Here is a 24495-nt window from a genome sequence, read left to right on the forward strand (position 1 = left end):
TTATGTCCCTATGTTTGGATTAGAAAGGTGATTCTTTAGTGGTCCCATTGCCCTTTTTTGTTCAGAAGCACCACTGTTTCCAGTGAGGCCTGCTCCCCTAGTAAGCATGTTTAGTGTCGCGCAGCAGCCCTAAGCCAGGGTCTCCATTCATCCTCAGGAATCATGCAGCTGTGTTGATTCCCTTTAATGGGGTAAGTGCCCTGGCCAGGCCTAATGGCAGTTGCCATTAGAGCTGCAGGTCATAGCTAAGCCATCCTCCTGAGAACCCTATGAGCTAGGTTGTCACAAGAACATAATAACATAAAAAGTGCCTGCTGGATCAGGTCAGCGGCTCACCTAGTCCAGCATCATGCTCTTAACAGTGGATTGGATTGGATTGATCTTTATTACGGCCATTGGCCCATCACACGACAGTTTCCCATACCACCATAATGTACTTGAACCTCCAAATTTAAAACCTCCAAAACTTACAAAAAACTGACAAGAACCAAAGCAAAACAAAGCTCTTAACAGTGGCTGAACAATACCTGTGGAGCCTGCAAGCAGGACCAGAGCACAAGAGACCTCTCTTAATATGTGGTTTGCAGAAACTGTTACAGTGGTACCTCGGGTTACAGACGCTTCAGGTTACAGACTCCGCTAACCCAGAAATAGTACCTCAGGTTAAGAACTTTGCTTCAGGATGAGAACAGAAAGCGGGATGCCCCATTAGCTAAAGTGGTACCTCAGATTACGAAGAGTTTCAGGTTAAGAATGGACCTCCAAAACGAATTAAGTTCTTAACCTGAGGTACCACTGTATTCAGAAAGATTGCTGCCTCCACCTGTGGAGACAGAGCTGGTGTCCATGAATAGTCTTCTCCTTCATGAATTTATCCAATCCTTTTTAAAGTTGGTGGCCATCACTGCCTCCTGTGGGAGAGAGTTCCATAGTTTAACGATGCTCTGCGTAAAGGACTTTCACGTATCTCGTCCTGAATGTCCCAACATTCAGCTTCATTGAATGCCCATGAGTTCTAGCGTGTTAATTGCCATTTTTTCTATTTCGAATGGAGATTTCAGTTGAGACAGTATGAAAAGCAGCATTTGCCGTGTTCTGACGCTTAGCAACCCCCCCCCCCATACACCCACCCGCCTCACTGCGATGAATTTATGCCTCTCCTTTTTTCTCAACGCAAAGACACCCTCCTGGTACAGTTGGAACTACAACTCCCATCAGCCTTCGAGAGTGGCCCAGCGCCACTTAGGCTGCTGGGAGTCGTAGTCTAACGAGCCACCCGGGAGGGCGGCGCCAGGTTGCGCAAGCCCCGCCTCCTCCGAACACCGCATTGTGCTGGCTCTTGCCTTCGATTGGCCGACACTGGCGGGGCGGAACTATCCCTCTTATTGGCTAAGAGAGCAGTCTATTCAAAGCGGGGCAGGGGGAGGGGGAATTGCTTGGCAAGTTACGCCGGAGCTGGGCGGAGCTTGGAGAAGTTCTTTCCCTTCTCCAAGCCCCGCCCACGCAGGGAGCTGTTGCTCCTCCCACGCGGTGACGAAGGCGGCGCTGAGGCTGGCGCGGCAGCAGTTGCTTCCAAGCGGCGGCGGAGAAGGGTCGCCTAAGAAGTAGAGGATGGCGACGGTGACGGCGGGGGGCAGGACGGGCACCGCGACGGGCACCACCGAGCGGCTGGGATGGTCCCTGCTGCTGCTCTTGGGGCTCACCGGCCCCGCGGCGACGCTGGCCGGCTACATCGAGGTAAGGAAGAGGAGGAGGAGAAGGAGAGCACCCGCTGAGGGAGCCGAGAGCGCTTCCATGGCTCCCCTCACCACGCGCCTCCTCCGCACCGACCACGCTCGCCTCAGCCGGGGGACCAGGGAGGGTCCTTCGCCGGTCAGCTTCGTCCTCCCCTCCCCTCCGATCTCTCTTATTTTTAGCCTTAATTCCCCCACCTTCCAGAAATCCTCCTTATTATCTATTGATTCATTGTGTAATACTAGGGTGAGTGATTAAACTAGGTTTATTGGCGTTTATTTTATTTATTGCACCTTTTTCTTGTTGCTTTGCTCCCATGCCTGCAACAACAACCCTGCGAGGTAGGTCAGGCTGAGAGGGGCAGTAACTGGCTTCCCTCGTCCACACACACATCACCACCAGCAGCAAAGGTCGCATCCAGTGAGCTTCATGCTTGCTGAGGTGGGTTCGGGGATTTGGACCCCCAGGTTTCTTCCGAGTCTAAGCCACTGACCACTGCCCACCCTCCCAGTATCGAAGCATAATTGCTGTTTTATCATCATCAGTGATGTTCCTCACAGTAGTCATGAGAGCGAGTGATTATCATTGTCGTTGTAATTATTATTTTCCTGCCCTTCACTATAAGGTCCCAGGGTTGCAACATTGAAACAAGTATTAGTAATGGTAAAACGACCTACATCCCCCAACAGTTAGGTGAGTCCGAAAGATATACACCTCCAGCGTTAGAAGCCAGGGTAAATAGGGGATCGGTGCTACAACATAGTATTCAGTGTATATGGAGTGCTTCTGTGTGTCGCCAGAGCTCTCCAGGAGACTCCTTGCAACACCCTTGCAAAGTAGGGCTCTGCTCCACTTTGATCCAACAGGGCTTGTCTTTAATACGGGATTTCATCTTGTATAAGATGTTGACGGGTAAAAACAAGGCAGCGGTGCCTCTTGGTGCTGCTGTGTACAGGTTCATCAAGGTTTCGTTAGGACAGTTCCTCCAGTGTAGCATTTATGCCCTTTAGATCTGAAGACTTCAAAGGACTGGCTTGTTTCCAATTAGGATGCTTGAACTAAACATTTCAATAATAATAAAAATACCCCCCTGCTTTCCCTCTCCCTTGCAGGGAATTGGACTTGATGACCCTCAGGGTCCCTCCCAACTCTACAATTCTGTGACTCTGCTTCTTCCTCCTTCAGATTCTGTAACTTACCTTGTCCTCCAGTGCCTATGGTTTTCTCCCCCCCCCCCAGTCTTCCAGGAATTTCTCTTGCCCGCCCTGCTTTCCTACTTCCACCTCTGTGTCCTCCATTTGCTTACAGCCATTTCCTTTCTCTCTTCCCCCACCCCGCCACTTCAACACTCCCACACTGAGCAATCCTGTTTCTTTCTGTACAATCTGCCTTAAGCAACACCCCCTTCAATCAGAGATTTTGGTGTTCTGGAGGTTTTTTCTCTCTCTTCCCCACCCCTCCCTACAGAAGAGAAAAGAGCTGCAGGGGGAGAAGATTGTGCCTCATTTTCCCCTGTCCTTAATCTATCCCTTCTCCTGGCATACCTGGCTCTCATGACCGAGATAAGGAGGGAAAGGCCCAGAAAGAACCCTTGCTGAGATTTCTGCAGTGTGATGTCAAAATGTCTCACTTAACCATTTCCAGCATTGGTTTCGGATTTGCATTATATATTTTGTGTGTGGAAAGTACCTTGCTTCTGCAGTATTTGTGGTGTTCTCAGTTCTTTCTCAACCTGGGGGGAAACACTGCTGTGCTAGAGGGTGTGTCATACTCAGCCCCTTCCTGAGCCTCCTTGGATACTGTAGTTTTCCACTTTCCTTGAAGCCAGTGATCTCCAGTCTGTTGTTCTGCAAGCTGAGGTGTTCCTTACCTGCTTGCTTTGACAGTCTTGCTCTGTTGGATATGAAGCTGATCAGTGTGTCCAGTTTCCTCCAGCATTTTAAGTATTCTTATCCAAAGATAACGACTTGGTAGAAAACAGTGCTGCAAAAGTAATTTATGATGTTGCCCGTATTTTATATTCTAAATCTAGCAAGCTCTTACCTCTTATGGTGCCATTTCAGAACAGGATTTTGCCTGTGTTTGTGAAAGCATTTCAAGGCTTCTTTCTACTTATCTGGTAAAGGGTTGGCATTGGGAGCCTAAATGAATATGGGTTTTTGCCAAACCTTTCTGGGATAAAAACAAATGGTTTTCTGTAGGAGTTCAAGAAGGGATGCTGCAGTGGTATGCTAAGAATTTGGATTGCTATCTTAAGATTGAGTCTGAAACCTATCTTCTGAGTCTTTGTTTTACCCTGGATGTGTGCTTGCAAATGCATGAGAACTGACCTCTGCATTCTTGGCACAGTAACAAGAAATGTGAGTGTCAGATTGGTCTAGAAGCTTAGAGGACAACTTTGTAGGGGGAAAAAAATCATTTGTTTTGTGTTATCTGCTCAATAGATCCTTGCTAAATCTTCTGGTTTCAACTGCCTATTTCATTGTCTTTCAGATTAAAGCTTTATCAGAGCATAATGGGTATTTATGAAACATTTAAATACTTGCTCTTCTTAGATGACATGGAAGACCTGCCTTCCCATCAACATTATTTTAATTCTCAAGGTCCACATTAAAACATAATAAAGAAATTTCCGAACTGTAGGGTGGTTTTTGGCAGAAGTTGGCTAGAGAAGCAGGATATAGCACATAGGTAGTTCAATAGAACTAAGTCTACCTTACACAAATAGAGATGTGTATACCCATCATTAACATAGTTGTTCAAAAGTGTTCAAAAACATATTTCAGACATTAAGTTAATTATAACTGCCTTCAAAGCAGCCCTGCAGGGATAATTTTTCATATAATACGTGGATTATTTTTATAAGATCATACTGTTTGCATGGGAATTGTCTTCTTCACATTGCTAAATTCTACAGAATATGATCTTGAGCAAAAAAGGTTGAGTCGTATCTCATATATTTTGCCCTTCAGAATTCACTATGAGGCTACCCAAATTCATTGTCTTCTCAAGTTTTGCCTATATGAAAATTCTTCAGATTCCTCAACAATTGTTTGCAATGTGATGGCAGTTCAGTGACAATAACTGATCTTGAAAAACCTGCCTGAAGTTTTTCTGCCAGGTTGATAACAAGACTCAATGAGGCCGGGGTGTGGGATTCCAACTAAAGCCCCTCTTGGATTACTTGGCATGGAGGGGGGCTTCCTGATTATGGAATTAATCCCCTACACCTGTTAAAATCTCTTCCAACTGTGTGGCACTTCCTCCCTCATATCCGAGACAACTTCAGCTGCTTGTTTGTATCCTGTCTGGAAGCTGTATCATGTGCAGGAATTAGTGGCAAAGACCTGCCCTATTTCCTTCCAGTATAGAGCTATATATGCAAAGCAAAATCCCAACTATGTATTGATTACGTAGCAGCCATTGAAGTGGAGGCTGTAGCTAGACAGAAGGCTGCCATCTAAGCTTACAGCTTTGTGTGGTAGGTTAGCAACAGACTATGCCGTCTAAGTTCTGGACTTGCGTATTGCTATTTTAATCATGAGAATAAAGAGAGAAATTGGGGTACTTTGGGTCTGAAAACGTATTGACCAGAAAGATGGTTTATGGCCATTTGACTTCCATAAGAGGTTAAAGGTGGTGCTTAATGAAGTTTAGTTCTATCACAGAAAAAACAACGCAACAGTAGATTTGGCATCTGTCAGGTGGATTTTCTTTCACTCAATTATCTCAGATAACCAGTCCCTGTCCCCAGGACACCCAGTAATCTGTTTAACATCTACGACATGTCTGTTTTCAGTTTGTGCCTCATGTTTGGAAGTGCATGTATGTGAAGCTCAGTGTTGAGTAAGGCATTCTTCATAGGTCGTTAAATGGAATGGCAAAAGAAAATTAACCACTACTACTTAATTGCCTCTTCCCAGACAGGGCTGATTTGCTGGGTTCTACCGACTAAGACACTTCTGCCCTACATTTTGGCCACAAAGGTTCCTAAGGTAGTTTACAATGAATAAAAAAGCCATTATCAGATACCCAATTTATAAAAAATATCTATAGCAAGGAGGAAATTTTTCTAAGGGCTTGGTGGAATAAACTTCTTGACAATTTATCTAAGGGTCAAAAGAGAGAAAACTAGGCATGCTTCCTGAGGTAGACAGTTGAACTGTCTTGGTGCCACTATGATGAAGGCCCTGTCCATGTCCCAGTTAGCTCAGCCTCTGAAGGCAAACAGGTGTGGCGCAAAGTCTCTGAACAGAGTGGGTGGGCAGGTGCTTAAGGGAGAAAATGGTTCTTCAAATCACCTGGACTCAAGGTCAGGAACCACCAACTTTCATATGGCAAGAGACAATCTGTTTCCCTCTTTTAAATGATCTTATTAGCACGAAATGGTATTTTTGCACACTGGCATGCAGGAAGAGATGAAATGAACTCAAACTGGATGTTTACCTACTGGACTACTAATATATTTAGAGCTGTCCTGAAATGGAAACTGTCTGCACTGAAACAAATCACTCTATTAGTGTGCCTTTGAAGGGGTCAAATTAAGATTGTTGACTATGAGCTGCAGCTCTGTCTGTGAATGCATTCTGTATACACACTTTTTGAAACTATCTGTTTCATTTAATTTAGCACATGGTTTTTGATCTGTAAGTTCACCTACACATTAAAGAACAAAATTATGTCAGGTTCCAAATTGCATATAGCAGCTCATGAATCAAATATATATATATAGAGAGAGAGAACATAGAAGCTATGCTTCATATAGCTTACCTTGACATTCTTTGCTGCAGCAGGCGCATAACTTTTAAAAATTGGTTTTTAAAACAAGTCATAACAATAAACTTTAAACAAAATTAAAGATTATAATACAACTTTGTCCATTGCTTGACTTCACTGCAGATCAAGTTACATGAAAGAAATAGAACTTGTTGCACTCAATTCTAAGTAGTAGTTGGAGTAATTTGAGTTAATATTCTGACCCTGTTGGTGTTTCATTTTGGAATTGCTTTTGCACATTTACATTTCTAGTTGTTACTCATTCCAATAAAATTCTTACAGTTGGAATTTTTGTAGTTATGGATGAGTTGCCTTCTGAAAGGTATTGTACATATAAGGACAGAAGATGGATGTCACACAAAAATCTAGTTTTGAGGAACTATGGTATCCTCTGGAAATGGCAACTTCCAGCTTTAATAGTGTCTTCTAAATCAGAACTTGCAATTTGTTTATAGCCTTCAGCTATACACTCTATGCATTCAACCTTTTTATAGTACACAGCTCATTGTGCTCAATTGCTCAATACGTTTTGAGCTAGTAACTTTACCCTTGAAGTCTTATAAGCAGCATATATAGCTTCTATGTACTGCTTCATTAGTTCCATTTTCAAATGTGCATTAACTTTAGCCCCTGTTCTTAAAATATTCCCTTTCACATCTTTTGTTCCCTGCACGGCTTTCTCAGGTCATGAAACAGAAGAGGTCTTGAACAGGCGATCTGCTCTAAATGTTTTTGCTTGCTTACCTTTTCTCATATACTTCATTCTGCTTTGGTGCAGCATTATGGCAAAACTCTTATTACTAGTATTGCAGGTCTGCAAAAGCTAGAGTCCTTATTACACCTTTCTGTAACTGTTTAAATCTTAGCAGATACAAGAATGCTCATTGATGAGGTTGAAATTATGTCTTGATATGTTTTTCTCTGTAGGAATTAGAAGGCAAAACTAACAGATTTCTAATTGCTTAAATGCGCACAGTTGAAGACTATGGGCACAGTCTAGCCCATGTTTGTTGTATGACTGAGTTGTATTCTAGCATGTATAGTCATTGCTAACTTTGGCTCGATTAAAGTCATCTGTTTAAAACTGTGTATGTGCCTGTGAAATGGATTGTGCACAGAATAGCAAGCAGATCTAGTAGCTAGCAGATCTAGTAGCAATGACTCTTATTGTAGCAGAGCTTACTGACACGCTGCTTTAGAACATTTATTAGGTGCTGCCCACAACCCTTCACTGAATTGCAGGGGTTTTTTTGGAGAACCACTGTACTTGCTGACCAGAGTTGCAAGCTAAAAGCTGAAGTCAGACTTGACATATGGTGATGGGTTATCAGTAGTAGGTCCACCACATTTTCCTCCATGATTGCAGTAGTGCAAATTGTAGGCCAGCATGTAATGCTTGCTAACAGCTGTGGTTTTGGCACGGGTGATGACAGCTTAAGATACTGTCTGTGGAGGTCAAGTGGTGAAAGAATAACCCTGCTATCTTCTAAAATGTGGCCTGTAGAGGGGAAATGGGAAGAGTTGAGATCTATGTTTGGTAGACTGGTAAAGCTCTGATTTTTTTTTTTTTAAAAAAGCCAAAAGCCACATACCTACCTCTAGTGGAGACAAAACTGTAGCCTCCAGGCTGGGTGCTTGCTTCTGTAACCCTGGTATGGATGATTTATGCTGTTTTATCCTGTTCAGGTGGTATATTTTCTGGACGATGATTTTGTTTTTGGTCTGTTGGCATTGTTTCACTGATGTATTACATTTTATGCTGCTTGCTATTACCTTAAGTCTACAGCAAAGTACACCTTGTCTATTCTTATATTGATACAGCATAGCTTGCGAACATCAAAACACAATAAAAATGAGTGTAAAATCTATTTAGACAAAATCATCTGTTTTTCCCCAAACTGTTATGTAAAATGCTAAAGGATGTTTTTCCTATGTGGCAATGGAAGTGTGTTAATTTTTCTTAACCCTGCTTCAAGATACAGTCCCAGGGTATTGCAAATCACTGTATGGTTTATATAACACAAACCCCTAAATGCCTGGCAGACAAAAAGGTACTAGAAATTGCAGCTGGATACCTGGTTCTCAATTAAGTTCAATCACAGACAGAATGCACTGAACATCAATTTTAGATGTGCTTCAAAAGACTATCAGTTTACAGGTAATACTTAGCTACCAAATATTTTATGTTTCTCCTTTGAAAAGGTACGTATTTAATCCAGTATTGTCCATGTCCCTGCTCTTGGTATTTACACATTTGATTTATTTTGATCAATTATGGTATTATTGGAGACAGTATGTTGGATTTGATAGCAGAAGTTCACACATGGTCACCAGGATCTATATTTAGCAATTTTACTTTAGATTTGCAAAGCTCCCACCCCACCCCCATGTCTTAGTTTTGTTATCCAAAACCATAATCCGTTAGCATTTAGTATCTTCAGTTGTCAACAAGGCTATGGTCTGTTAAATTTGTGGACACTGGGAATGCAGTGGCAATATTTGCAGTCTTTTGGGCAACTGTAATCAAGCTTTATGTATTTTTGTGTTGAAATTAATTTGCTACGTTTGATAACTGGCAAGTGTAAACTATTGGGCATAATTCATGTCTAATTCATTGGAGACAGTTTATTTTTGTGGTTGGCATGTATACATTTGAGTTCCTCAGTGGTCCATGTCTAAACTAATCAAATCTGACATGAATATCCCCCATCCCTGATCTTAAACTGGAAAACAGTCCAGTTTAGTACAGTGTCTTCATGCTTTTGCTCAGGGGGGAAATCTTTAAAATTATTCATCATTTTCCTAGCCATGGGCTACAAGGCCTCAAGATCGTCAGTGCTATAATCAATTTGCCCTTCAGACCAGCTCATCATTGATGGGATAAAAATGCATGGTGACAGCACACTGGCTGATGTCTAAGTCTCTTTCATAGTGGAAGGAAGCTAAGACTGGTGGTATGCTTTTTCATTTTTTAAAAATCGGTTTACAATTAATTCTGTTGCCTGCATTTTGGGGAAAGTGTATTTTTGGCAAGATGTCCAGGAAAGTCTAGTTGTAAGCTTGTAGCAGTTTTTGTTTTCTAATTGCTAATTTAGAAATACCTGACTATTAAGAGACTGAGGGCTAGCATGCACAGTATTCTTTCCTACCATGGCATCACTTCCTGCATGTTCAGCTGGAAATAAGTTCATGTCCACATGTAGGCACAATAGTGGCTAGTTAGATGGGTGGGGTGATCTTGGAAAGCCATTGTCCTGCTTTTGCCTCTTTCTGGTGAATTTGAGCCCTAGTCTGACTTCTGCCATGTAAATAACCAGTCTCTTAATTTAGTGACTTAAATCTAACAATTTGTAAGGGAGCTAACAGCTTCTGTGGTTAACCGTACAGACTGCAGTAGGCCTACTGCAGTCAGGATAGAACAGCAATCCAGAGGTAAAATTCTTCAAAGAAAATGTCATGTTTTTCCACTTGAACCAGGAAGCAGTAGGGCAGAGTGTACAGCATTTTTGAACTCTTTTTGTAGAATGTAAACCTCACATTTTAGAGTTTCTTTAACAACAAACCATAATCTGCCATGGTGGAAAGAATTAAGAGACATCAAAGAAGGCATGCACATCTAGAGTTTAAAAGTTCAACAAATTTGCTCACAGCACATGCACTTGGCAGTTTCATGTAATGATTACAAGAGTGCCTGTTGAAGATGTATAGACTATTTTTCAGGATCAAACGAAGCCAGTTAAACTGGAAAATTCTCTTTGCCAAGCACTGTAATTTACTTCTTAATTTTATATTGCCGTTAAGCTTTTTTCTAAGCATAGATTTGTGTTGCCCTTAGCTGAACCATCCTTTAAGTTTTGTTACATTGTTGCCCTAGTACACACTTCTCATAACTAAGTATGGATACCAATACGTGATTCAGAAACTTGTTAAAGGATTGGCTTGCTTAGTGATGATGTTAATACCATCAAGCTGTTGAGACTTCTCTTTCCCTCAGCTACTTCCCCTCAACATCAACAGAAGTGGGTCTGGGGGAAGAAACAAATCCTCTTCACTTTTTGCTTTCGTCATACAGGTGTAAATGAGAGGTTAATTCTTGTTATCAGCAGATTTATTAGTGGTGGGAGATGCAGAGGTTATAGGACTCTGCATTTCAATAGATACTAAGGTCGTATCTTGACCTTGGAGCCTATAAAACCACCAATTGAAGCCTCTCTTGACTGCAGTCTTTCTGTTTAGGTGGCAATGCAATTTTACAGCCAAGCTATTCAAATAACTGCAAATCTGATATATTTTAATAAAGTTGCTGTTCTTTCCGAGGTGTTTCTCTTTGCGGAAGTAAACCTGTCACTTCCTTTTCTCCTCTACATACTTGCATTATTTCTTTAAATACAAAGTTGCAATCTGGGCTGTATTTGTTCCTCTTGTCTTTGTGGTTGTTAGCATGATATTTAAAGTTTCATCCATAACTTTCATATAATCTGTGTTAAATTTAAATATATATTTTTATCTAGAAGCCCTTTATAATTGCAGAGAGAAATTTCATAGTGAGGGTTGTGGGAAAGAACCAGAAAGTGGTTCCCCAGGAATTGGGAAGTACTGTAGTGAATCACTGCTCTTTAGAGCTTCCCCTTTTCACAACTTCTTCCTCTGACATTGTGGGCAAGATTTCACAATGGTGTTATTTCCAGCTGTTTTTGGACTACAACTCCCATCATCCCTAATTTTCAGGACAAGTGGTCAGGGATGATGGGAACTGCAATTCAAAAAACAGCTGAAGACCCAAGTTTGGGAAGCCCTGTTTTTAAAAAATGAAACATAAGCCTCAGGAGAACAAAGCAGATACTCCCAGTGTAACACATGCACAAGGGTTTTCCAGATTTTGTATGTGTGAAAGCACACTGATTTGCCCCTGTGGATATATTCCGAAAACTCTGGCACCTGGAGAGTCTACACTAAAATCAGCTGTATGGGCTGCTTCATACTTTATAAATGTTGTCCATGGAGTTTGCAGTATAGGAAATAATAAGTTCCTTTTCATTTGTGAAATGTGTTGCCTTCATTTTGCCAGGAATGCATGGGTCAGCAAGCAGCTGTTGATTCATGACCCCTGCGCTCAAGGCAAAATAAGCATAACACACTTTATAAGGTGTTCCTGCCCTCCCTCCCTCAGTTTAAGTATAAATGAATGGCATTTTCACTGAACGTAGGGACAGTGCTTTGTGCTAGCAAGTAAATACTGAGTCACAGGCTCATCATTCTATTAATCCATTCAAAGCAAGAGTTAAGCCTTATATGATACCAAGGTAACTTGTTCCTGTGTAATGTAGGTGGTGATGCCAGCAAACATATGAATATATTGACTCGTAAGTCTCATTTTGTAACAAAAAGACATTTCAATTGAAGTTGCCAAGCTTTCAAAAGCATTATCAAAGTGATAATTCACCTTGTTGATGCAATGGCAAGTATGCCATTCAGTCTAGGGTTTATCAATCCATGCTATAAAGTCCTAAACAATATCTGCTCCATGACTTTGAGTTACTGTTTCTAGTACTTTTTCATGTAGTAAAAAAGAGACATCTATAGTCTGGAGTAGTGGTTGGCAAACACACCTTTGGCTAGGAAAAAAAAAGGTCATGGTTCTCTAGGTCATGGTTTTGATGTGTTATCTCTGTAATGCAAACAATGCTTACCATAATAAAAGAGAATCCCTTGCTATGGTATACTGGGTGATGACATTCTATAGGCCTGTGCCAGTTACAATTATCTTTGAAAGACTGAAATGCGAATTCAGCACCGTTTTGCAGATCAGATATCTCATTTTGTGTTTCCACATTAACTGCCTCATGTACCTGGACATAGTTTCAAAGAGGATATGACCTCTAATCAGTAACTAAACATGTAAATATTGAGAGATGTTAATTCCAGCACTGAATATGTATAATTGTTGAATAGAGTTGGCCACCCGTAGTTTTTCATTAGTTTTGAGCGGTGTGTGTGTGTGTGTGTGTGCGTGTTTATGGCTATATTAAGTGCTGGGTAGCTTTTTTACTCTTCCATCATAGCTTGAACTCACTACTTTGTGACCACTGAATTTGTTAGTTTGGAGGTGATGTGGCTGCACAGTTATAGTGTTTGCCTTTAGGTTCCTGTTAAGGCTAAGAGTTTGCTGAAATCTTGGGGTGCTGGGCATTTTAATTAAAAAAGGTTGTCTTTTATTTATTCTCCCACCTTTAGAAGTGAACTGGGGAGACGTGAGACAGGTTCTTTTTAGTTGTAGCATTGTGTTTTTGGAATTGCTTCCTGAGGGAACCTGCCTTGTCCTGCCTGCTTTTCCCTAGCCTTTAAAGCAAGCTTCTAAAACCGGGGGGGGGGGGGGAGCAAACATTTTCAGCAGGGGGCCAGTCCGCTGTCACTCATACCTTGTGCGGGGCTGGACTATATTTTTTGGTGGGGAAATAAACAGATTCCTATGCCCCACAAATAACCCAGAGATGCATTTTACATAAAAGGACACATTCTACTCATGTAAAAACACGCTGATTCCCGGACCATCTGCGGGCTTGATTTAGAAGGCGATTGGGCCGGATCCGGTCCCCAGGCCTTAGTTTGCCTACCCATGTTCTAGATACTGACATTCTATTGTTTCTATGATGCTGCAGCATTATGTGTATTTTTCTGCTGCCTTTATATTTCATTGCACTATTCCTCCAAATTTCTGAAGTTCAGAGGTGAGTGCGGACGGGGAACCCTAAAGTATGAAAGAGTAGAGTTTTCCTTTTAAAAGTTGGGTTGAATTGAGGGGGCATAGTCCCTGGTAGGATGACAGGTGTGTGAGAATGAGAGAACCAATGGATGAACAAATATTTCTGAGTACTTGGTGAGGGCAAAGATGTTGAAAATCATGGTTTGGCCCTGGCTGTTGGGAGAAAGATAATCCCAAGATCTTTCCCAATTGATGAATGTTTGTGTGCATAATGTGATGGTAGTAGCAATAGTAATAATAGTAATAAAAACAATAACAATAATTGTTGCTGTTGCGTAATGTGATGGTAGTAGTGGTACATACAGTAGTACCTTGGGTTACAGACGCTTCAGGTTACAGACTCCGCTAACCCAGAAATAGTACCTCAGGTTAAGAGCTTTGCTTCAGGATGAGAACAGAAATTGTGCTCCGGCGGCACGGCGGCAGCAGGAGGCCCCATTAGCTAAAGTGGTGCTTTAGATTAAGAACAGTTTCAGGTTAAGAACAGACCTCCAGAACGAATTAAGTTCTTAACCCGAGGTACCGCTGTAGTAATAGTAACAATAACAATAATGGTTGTTGTTATTACAAAAAAAAATTCCTTCCAGTAGCACCTTAAAGACCAACTAAGTTAATTCTTGGTATGAGCTTTCGTGTGCATGCATAAGAAGAAGTGTATGGTTATAATTGCAGTGCCTGCTGTGTCAACAACAGACAGACTCATATTATCCACATAGATCAAGCAGAACTGCAGCATATCTTAGTCACGTTCTTTTAACAGTTCTCATTGCAAAAGAGAAGTCCTACTTTTGAAGCAGGATGCCCACAGTTGAAATAATCTAGGTCAGAAGCAAGGAATACCCAGGAGTCTAAAGACTGTTCCTGGTACTCACCTTTTTAAAGGAAGTTATGAACTCCTTGTAAAAAAATGTTTCTGGGGATGCTGAACGATTGTTAAATGTTTTATTACATTGCAGGGGGGAGCAGGGAGCTGACTCCTTCCAAAAAGTGCATAACTCTAAAACAAAGGCAACTTCTTTAGCTTTCTTCGTGGATTAAACTTTCATAATTCCGGTGGGAAAGCGGTAATTTATCATCCTATAAGACTAATTACAGAGGTTAGTGGGAGGAGGAGGGATAGGTACTAATCCAGTCAGAGTAATTACCATGACCTTGAATGAGTCCTTTGGCTTTGCACTAAATTCTACTAGTAAAACTGATCTGTTTATCTAATGCACATATGTATCAAGATTTGACATTGCTTCAGTCAAACAGGAATCATCTAAATGCATGCAAAAAGAAAATAGACTCCAGTAGCAACATGCACATTTAAAGGAGTATCACTAACTTTGATACTACATAAAAAATACCATGGCTTGACAGTTAATTTGTTTGATTAATCGTGTTGGGACAAATCTTGTATCTGATGTCCTGGTACTGTCATATTCCTTGGATAGCCAAGAAGATTGAGGAATTCAAAGAAAAATATCTTTTTGCTTACATTTAAGTAAGTAATGTACCAGACTGTTTTTGAATACCTACAAATTATTGGATTGTCATTTTATGGGTCAAACGTAATTTTTGAAAATTTATTCAGTGACAGGTCTTCAAAATATGTTTTTGGATGTGAGGAATTCAAAACTGCTATTACTTTTGTGGTTGGACAACATTTAGCTTGGTAAATCTATGTTTGATTAAAAAGCGCAAAAACTGCTATAGAAAAACCAAATAATTTTTACTTTACCTTCTAAAAATGTCAGGTAATGTTCTTTAAAAAATAGTTTCTCTGCATAAAACATGTCCTGATAAGCATAAAACATTACCTTGTAATCATAAAACAACATTAGGAAGTAATTACATCAGTTAATAAGAAAAATAAACAAGTTTCATCAGTTTTTTTAGTCAAGTTTAAGTCAAATCAAGTTTAAAATTATTGGAAATGTCACAAAAACATTCAAAAGTAAATAGTTATTTACCAAGCAAAACTAAACTAAATTAATTTAAACACAATATCTTTTGAATTCCCAAGTCATGTTGCAACTTTTTAGCACCCCTCATTTTGGGAATTTGAAAAATTCAGTGTGCCCTAATTATGTACGGTGTCCATGCTGAGGAAGCAAAACTTATTTTAACAGTGCAGTATATATCCACAGCAACTTTATTATAACAATTATAATGAGAAGTACTAATAGATTTCCATATTGAAAAACTATATTGAAGAAAAATGCAGCCATGATGTTCCCAACATCCACTTCTGAAATGTAAGAATCCGAAAGGTTAATGCATTCTTCCAAGGTGTTTTTCTGTCTAAGACTACAAAATAAAATGGAGTACAGCTGAGTTGCTTACACATGACTGTGCTGCCTCCTAAAAGGCATTAAGATTGGGTGATGGTAGCATATTTCCTTGAATCTTGATGTCGGCCATAGAGTGGATCTGTGCACTAGGGCTTCCTATAGAAATCAGGTGAAACAAATTCCAGAAAACCAGAGAAGTACGTTGTTATGCACTATTTAAATTCAAAGTCAGACAGTGGCTGGTATTATCTAGGTGCACCAGATCTGACTACAAACAATAATTATTCCCCTCTTGCCTGAGTGTGTTGTTGCATATACTAGCTTTTTTAAAAAATAAAAAATACTAAAGCTTAAAAGAGTTGCTCATCTTTAGATCTATGGCTTGCTATGTTAGGCATTACAGTAATTAGTCTTCCTGAGCTCAAGCCATCTAGCCGCTGAATAAAGGCAGGAAGAGCAACTAGGAAAAAACAGTTTGAAGCACAATGCAAAATTCTTTCCATGCCAACAATAATTTCAGAAGACTGATGGATTAAAAACCTTCTACATCTACCTCCTTAGTCCCATCCTAAAAGGCATGCACATCGCAGGTGAACCATATATGAACCTGAAGCATAATGTGAACTTGATCTACTGTATTTGTGTAAATAATAATAATAATAAATCAATATCCAGTGAATGTATGACTGACCTCAGAGATTAAAGTCTACAGCCAGGAAAGGTTTGTAGTCTTGTGTGTTCTTTCTGCCTACCAGTGTTTTTTCAAGTGCTGGGGAGTTGGTGCAGAAGGGAATACTTGAGGCTAGCTCCTGAACACATACAATCTCTAAGGATCAATTTCCTAGGAGCAAATTCTTTGTCCTTGCTGAAGAGAGTGAATTTCATCAGTGCTCCAAAGAAACTGCTGGAATTTCCAGTACATTGAAGTAAAGTGAGAGCTAATGCATTACTGAAAGGTTATTCAACCTCTGAATGGTTCTAGAACAGACATTCCCATGGGTTGAGTACTCTGAAATTTATGGCTAATTCTGCATAAGATCTAAAGAAAAATGTCAGCGTACTTTATACTACAGATTGGCTCAAACTACACTTGGCTGGTTTATTTGCAGCATTGCTTCATGTAACTAAGCTTTTCATGGCTAAATCAAAAGTAATGGTAGTGATTAATTCTTGTTACATCTAGCTTAAATGAAGATGGATCAAGCTGATTGGTCAAAGTTCTTGATGTAATGAAGTGGTTGTGACTTTAAAACAGGGCAGAGAACCTGTGACTCTTCAGTTGTTGCTGGGCTTAAACTCAGAACATCCCTGACCATTGGCCATGCTGGTTGAATTTGGAGTCCATCAAAGTTCTTCACATGTAGGAGTTTGCATCTATGACGATTCTCAGTCTACTTAAGGCAGAAGTCATTGTTGTTCAATTTGTTTCATTTCGCTCATTTGTTTTTGTTTCGTTTAGTATTAAAAAATCTAAGTGGTTACACAAATTACAATTGAAACCACAAGTAGTGAATCGATACATAACAGCAAAATACACTAAATATCCCGGAAAAAATTAGGCACAACGTTAAAAGAAGAAGTGCTGAAATTATGCCTGTAGGCTGTTACAACACTTTGAAGAAAAAGCATAGTGACCCACAACCCTAGAGAGTCACTAACAGTGAAGGCAATGCTGGACTGGATGGACAAATATGGCAGCCTCATGTAGTCCTTTCATGACATCATTGGAGGAAATTGATAGGATACCTACAAACTCAGTGAATGATTTCCCCCCACTTCCTTTAAGGACTAAATTCTTCCCATGAAATAGTTCAATTCTTAAGTCCCAGCACCTAGTGTTATTTTAGGAGATAACTATTGCAGCTAACCAGTGGTCACTCTCTCCTTTGTAACCAGCACATTGACATGCTCAGTTGACATCTTACTGGCCAGCCTCTCTCACTCTGACAGCTCATACTTGACTGAGAACCGCAGGACAGGAGCCCTTTTGTTTGCGTTCTTGCCAGACATGAGGTTTAAATACAATTCAATACAAGGAGCCACAGCTGAATTATTAGTAGTAGTTAGGACAACTCCTGTGTCCACATCGAGCTTTTCTGGTTTGTCTAAATGCAAACAAACTAGAAGTTTACATTCAGTGACATCGTGCTTTGTGGAACACGTCTTATTTTATTTACACATATCTACTGTCTCCCCAGCCTGGTAAAATCAGTTTCCGGCTTAGGTTATTATCTCTAGCAAAGATTAGATGGCTGGCTGGCTGGGTCTGGGAAGTGATCCCAGCTTCATTATAGAAAATTGATACAGCTGCTGGAAAAGCTTACCTTGAACTAGCAATAGAAGAGGAATTTGTTTGGTCCACATTTTACAAAGGAGTAATCTGATAACCAGGGACACAGGTGGCGCTGTGGGTTAAAGCCTCAGCGCCTAGGACTTGCTGATCGAAAGGTCGGCGGTTCGAATCCCTGCTGCGGGGTGCGCTCCCGTTGCTCGGTCCCAGCGCCTGCCAACCTAGCAGTTCGAAAGCACCTCCGGGTGCAAGTAGATAAATAGGGACCGCTTACCAGCGGGAAGGTAAACGGTGTTTCCGTGTGCAGCTCTGGCTCGCCAGAGCAGCGATGTCACACTGGCCATGTGACCCGGAAGTGTCTCCGGACAGCGCTGGCCCCTGGCCTCTTAAGTGAGATGGGCGCACAACCCCAGAGTCTGTCAAGACTGGCCCGTACGGGCAGGGGTACCTTTACCTTTACCTTTAATCTGATAACCAGAAATTGCTTATGGATCAGAGTGAAACTCCAAGTCACATCACACATTTCATGAAATTTGTGTTGTAGCATTAGGTGAACACGAAGTATGTACACATGTATTATTTAATAGGTATTGTATGGATGAGTACACTGAAAAGGGTTAATTTTACGAACGTATGTTCACAATGTGTACAGTTTAAATGTGAACTTGTCTTTCCACAAAATGGGACAGAATGGGATCTATGATTGAATTTCATAAGGCTGAAATGGGAACAGGATTAGGCTGTTCAGATTGTTACTCCGTGAAACCCAGAAGATCTGAGCAGCAACAGGGTGCTGGGTAACATCCCTTCCTTGGGCAAAGTGCTGGAGTGGGTGGCTGCTAGCCAAATCTAAGCACTCTTGGATGAAGTAGATCCATTTAAATTGAGGTTTAGTTCTGCTTTTAATAATGAAATTGCCTTGATCGCTCTGTTGGAGAGCCTTTGTGGGAGAGGTGGGGGAGGTGGGAGTGTGACCTTGTTGATTATTCTTCGCTCTCCAGTTTTTAGATCTGATTTAAATGTTTTTAGAAGTCTGTGGCTTTATTATGTGAGCCATCCAGATAATTTCTTGTTTTAGGGTAGCCTATAAATAATGTAAATATGTTGGTAGAATTGCAAGTAAACAAATCTCCCCCTGCCTCCAAGATTGCAGTTGTTTGTACCAAAGTCTTTCTGTTCTGAATAGCCTTATATAAATTGTCCCAGTTTTAGTGGCTTGGGTTAATCTATTTCAGTTGATTCCAACCCAAGTTAATGTGCACAAGTCTGTGATGCTGCTGTGTGCCTTCTTAAATATTAGAACCAATAGTCTCACTCTTCCAGTTAGTTCATGCTGCAATTACAAGATGTGACACCAAGTGTTTGCTTTGACAAATCCTCTTTGGTGTCTCATGGGTGAACTTGAATCTAAGTTTTGTTAGAAGTGCTCTGCAGAGTGACAATGCATACTAATCTCAGGAGTTTATTGCTATTGTCTAACATAAAAACTTGTTCACACAGCATCCTGCATTCAGAGGTCTTCCATTAGTCTCTCAACTTAGTTTTTGTTGTAGTGGAGTCTGGGGCCTGCTGACTAATAAAGTCAAATGCAGATGGGAATCAGGATGATTGTTGGGGAGAATTCAAACTGCTGTTCTCTTGTTCCTTCATTAAACCCCCTTCCAAAAACTTAGCTTCTAACTCTAGGGTTACCATATTTCAAAAGTTGTTGAGCTTTGGGGGGCGGTGACAGAGTTGAGCCAAAATCTACACTACTGGCATTGGTTGCCATGCACAGCATGTAAATTTTGCATTTTTTTCTGTTTGGTTTACAGTACAGTCATACCTCGGGTTAAAATATGCCTCAGGTTGAGCGTTTTCAGGTTATGCTCTGTGGCGACCTGAAAGTAATGGAACGCGTTACTTCTGGGTTTCGCCGCTCACGCATGCGCAGACGCTCAAAATGATGTCACACGCATGCGCAGATGTGGTGAATCGTGACCTGCGCATGCGCAGACGCTGATTGCATTCGCTTCAGGATGCGAACGCGGCTCCGGAACGAATCCTGTTCGCATCCAGAGGTACCACTGTACTAAATAAGTCAAGCAAATGTACTAAATAGGATCCACTCAGGGCATCAGAACCTTTTCCAATTAAAAAAAATTGAGATTTCACATCCCTTGCCTCATGAACCACCACGCGGGGGTGGGCTGGTTAAAAGCTATCCTTGCTGATGTAAAAACTCTGGTCTCTGGTTGATTTTGAGGCTAAATGATAAGGACTAATGTGCTTTTAAGTAAACATTATTTCCATATGTACTTAGATTGCACCACTAATCACCATAAATACTTAAGCATGCACTCACGACAAATTTTGCATCCTGCATAAAGTATAACAAAGAGCAGTTAGGCCACCACCCAGGGCAACGAAAATTTCAGAGACCTGCCTCAGCTGTGCAAATGCCATTGTAGAACCTGCTGCTGTTTTGAAGGAAACACATAGTTTAGCAGCCTGTTGGCTGGATTGCAATTCTCTCCATTCCAGGCAACATGATTAAAAGTCTTTTCATCTCCACTGGCTGCTGGTGGCATAGAAACAGTTGTAAAGCGGAGCAATTAAAGAAGCTAGACATTAAAAATGAAAAATAAATCAATATTGTGGTTGGATGTGAAGACATTGGGGGGAAAAACAACAACCCCCATCCTGGAATTTTCCTCCTATTTGTGCCCCCTTCCAGCCTTCAGATTAATGTCAATTCTTGATTATTTATTTTGCAGCTCAGTGGAAATTTTTGAAATTGACTTTGTTCAGGGGAAAAAAAGCAAGCTTCACCAGGTTTGCCCTGGATTGGGAAAATGCACAAACTGTCTATTTCAATGAAGTTACTGCAGAGCAGAATATGTCTTTGTGGAAAGCAAATTTACAGCAGAATTTGGCAGAAAATGTCCAGAACATCTAAAGAAAAGCCTTGAAGGCTTTTTGGTGGGAGAGCACATACTAGTGGGATGTCACAGATGAACCTAGTAGGAGGTTTTTCAGCCACACATGAGAGTGAAACCTGCTATTGGGTTAAGAAAGGACTTTTTTGTCCTCAGATCAAAACGTCTGGCAGAAAGGAAGGAAGTTCAGTCTCTACTCACTCCCACAATCCTGGGATTGCCACTTGTTGTTTTGTGTAATGTACATGATCTTTAAATCCTTGTTGTAACTTCTGTTTAATTAGAAGGTCTAACATGTCTCACATTCAGTTGGAACATGTGTGTGTCTGGGTTTATGAACAACTGTAATTTTGTTTCATACAACTGATGTGTGTGATGTGGGTTGGTCTTGACTTGCACACTTAGGCTAAGCTTATGAAAGGATGTACAACCCTTAGCTGATTTTGGTGACTTATTTATTTATATAGTTTTTTATTTAGGACATTTGTATGCTGCCCCATGCGTAATGTCCATATGTTTGGATGATTAGCATAAGATAATTGAATGCTTTAAGCAGCCTGATTGGACTCTGATGCTCAAAATGTTGTGTACATGATATTGGCTAAGCACTGACCTGTACTGCTGGACATGAAATGTTCTTTTCTGTGGTTCATATATCTACCTGAACTTGCTTTAGGTAACAGGAACATCTTGAGGGTGAGTGACTCATTTAGCTTATTCACTTGCGAATAAGTATTTTAAATGTCTCTATGGCAACCTGTCTCCAGTGATATGCAAACTATTTGAACAATCCAAGGAGGAGCGATACCTTTCCCTTAGTAATGGGATAAGCTTCCCTTAGTAATGTGGCGATAAGCTGAAAAGATGGCTAAAATAAACACTTCAGCATTAATGTTTAAACACAGCATCTTCTTGACTTAAAGATCTCTGTTTGAACAAGGTTCATGCTGGTTCAGAACAAATTTTGGATGAATTTCTAATAGGCATAGCTGACCTTGCAGCTTCTTGCACTTGGTTTTGCTGTATACATTTGTTAGTACCATTCTAAGAAAGAAAATTACAGTGGCTCACAGTAGGATAGACCTTATAAAATCCTTTGCATGTTATAAGTCAAAGTCCAGGACTATTTCTGCACAATGCAGCATGTGAACACCCAAGGTTAACATTCCAGACACGCCCTGTCTCCTGTTTCTCCTGGCACTGAACACTGTTCCACCCTCTCTTTCTGAAACGTTTCATTTGCTTGCTAATATGGTCTTCAAACGACAGGCATTTGCATTTGTCCTCCCCTGATATTTGAGTAATTCCAGGTTGTTCAAGACCTGTATGTGAATACCATCGTGTGTGGTAGAAAGGCTCGTTTTAATCAGCCTACAGACTAGAAATCAGTGTGCCCTGCATGCAACTTTTGTCAGTTGTAAATAGATTTTGCTTAATGGAGAAGCTACATGAAGGCAAAGAAGGGAGTATAGCCTTTATTTTATATTCATTTCAGACTCCCTTTACTTTTCTGCAGTAAATGGATTCTGTAGTCTAGGAAGGCAATTAAGACTGAACGTTCCAGGTCTATAGCAGGTACTTTGAAAGTGGGATACCATAGCTCAAGGGTAGAAAAAATATTTGGCTTCCCAATACAGTAGATGGAAGACTGTCTTTGAGCCCAAAAGGATAAGGAGGAGAAAGGTGGAAGGGTCTCCAGAGGACATGGGCATAGGGGGTTGGTGCTTGGCATTGCTTGTTAGTATGAATGAGAAGCTACACAAGTGTGGAGAACAAGAGGTTTATGGTATGGATTCTCAGACTTGCCTGCAAGAATTCAATTCAAGGGATCAGGCTCCCTTGACTTGATTCTACAGTGACTTAACAATGTGTTCAGAGGACAGAGCACACTCATAACAGGCTGGTTATTGAGGCTAAAGCCAACCATTTCTCAGTTAATGTACAAGATTGTTTAAGACAGAAGTCATTCCTCTCAATAAATTTGTCAAGCTGCCCCTGAAAGAAGTCTCTTATCCCAAATATTGAGCCTTTATAAACGAATCTCTGCATGCCATTGTGTTTTCTTCTTTCCTTCCTGTGCTAATGCTGTCCCTCCCTTCCCAAAGAGGATGTGAGGCTGTTTTCTAGAAGTATTAAGAATATTCCTGGTGTTGGGGCCAAACAACTTTCTTCCTAATTTAGGCAAAGTATTGGAAGGAATCCTCCTCTGAGAGAACAAAGTAGTAAATCACAAATTCTCCATTTGGGTCACTGGTCCAGTACTGGTGTATTGATGTCTGGTTTAGGCTGAGTTTCCAAACTTCCACACCTGTAGTGTGTTGTATATGCCAAAACCTTTGGCTTTCCTTGCATCAGGCAGAGAATAATTTGTTGGTCTTACTAAATATTTGTCATCTTCTTTATAATGTGTTATGGATAACACTGAAACCATCATGGGATACATTATTAAATAGTTAGTCACCAAGTATACTAGGTTTATTGGTGTAGGTGCTAGTGTTGGTGTATATGTATATACTAACACACACAAAATATTAAGTCAAATTAATAGGCATATTTCCTATTCGCAAATTGTGAACCATTACTATGCTGGATCCTGGAGATGAACTAGTCTCTCCTGATAAAACCCTGCTTATTTACTTTCTGCCCTCTCATATTGGATTCTTAGAGGGAACTGAAAATTGTAATGAAGGTTGAAAATAGCAAACAGTAATGATGAAGATTTTGTTTCACCATCTAAAATTGTACCCCTCAAGTTGATCTTTTTTGGGGAACAGCAGCAGAGCGAAGCTGCTATAGTGAAGCTCTTCAGCTCTGCTAATTCATTACTTCTGGCATTGACAGTGAATGCTGTTTCATCTTTACTGATCAAGTCCTCTTTCTCCAGGGGCAGCTTAGTTTAGCCTGAAATTATCTTGTCTTTTTGAACTGGTTCAGGCAATCATGTCTTGCCTTGTTAAGCTGAGATATGCAGCAAGTCTTGCTTGTGCATGGAGCCCCTTGGTTCCTTGCTTTTTTGTCAACTGCAGTTAAACCAGGGAGCCTTTTAACTGTAGTTTCACATTTCATCCAAAGTGGGAAAACAAGGCTTCAGTACAAGCCAAGATGCTAAACCAGATTCAAACTATGGTTTAGTATATTCACTTGTTCTGAAGCTGTAACCTTCTTTTTCATTTTGGAAGAAATAGTTAAATAGGTTTAATGGCAACTATCAGCTGAAGGGAGGAGCAAAGGAGATCTATGCATGAACAAAGACTTGAACATATGTTAGTTTAATAATCTGAGATAAAAAGGTAATGGACCCCTGACAGTTAAGTCCAGTCGCAGACGACTCGGGTTGCAGCGCTCATCTCGCTTTACAGGACGAGGGAGCCGGCATTTATCCACAGTTTTTCTGGGTCATGTGGCCAGCATGACTAAGTCGTTTCTGATGAAACCAGAGCAGCGCACAGAAATGCTGTTTACCTTCCTGCTGGAGCGATACCTGTTTATCTACTTGCACTTTGATGTGCTTTCGAACTGCTAGGTTGGCAGGAGCAGGGGCTGAGCAATGGGAGCTCATCCCATCGCGGGGATTCGAACCGCTGACCTTCTAATCGGCAAGCCAAGAGCCTCAGTGATTTAGACCATAGTGCCACCAATCTGAGATATGGTGGTCCAAATGTGGCTGTTATATACTTGGATGTATTCACACACCACCTTCCTAATTAAGGAAATGTGTTTGAATTCCTTTGTCTGTTT

At 40.8% G+C, this 24495-nt stretch overlaps 1 protein-coding gene across 6 annotated transcripts in view; it reads left to right on the forward strand.

The window, feature by feature from the left end:
- Positions 1-1560: 1560 nt before the first annotated feature.
- APLP2 (amyloid beta precursor like protein 2) overlaps positions 1561-24495 on the forward strand; it is a 54164-nt gene continuing 31229 nt past the window's right edge. For all 6 annotated transcript variants that reach the window (XM_081889799.1, XM_081889801.1, XM_081889800.1 and 3 more), the window contains exon 1: positions 1561-1737. In XM_081889799.1, the coding sequence (XP_081745925.1) occupies positions 1612-1737 (126 nt within the window). In that variant the 5' untranslated portion in view covers positions 1561-1611. The remainder of the gene's footprint in view (positions 1738-24495) is intronic.

Source organism: Podarcis melisellensis, assembly GCF_964234715.1.
Source record: "Podarcis melisellensis genome assembly, chromosome: 15".
In the NCBI taxonomy this organism is placed as follows: Eukaryota; Metazoa; Chordata; class Lepidosauria; order Squamata; family Lacertidae; genus Podarcis; species Podarcis melisellensis.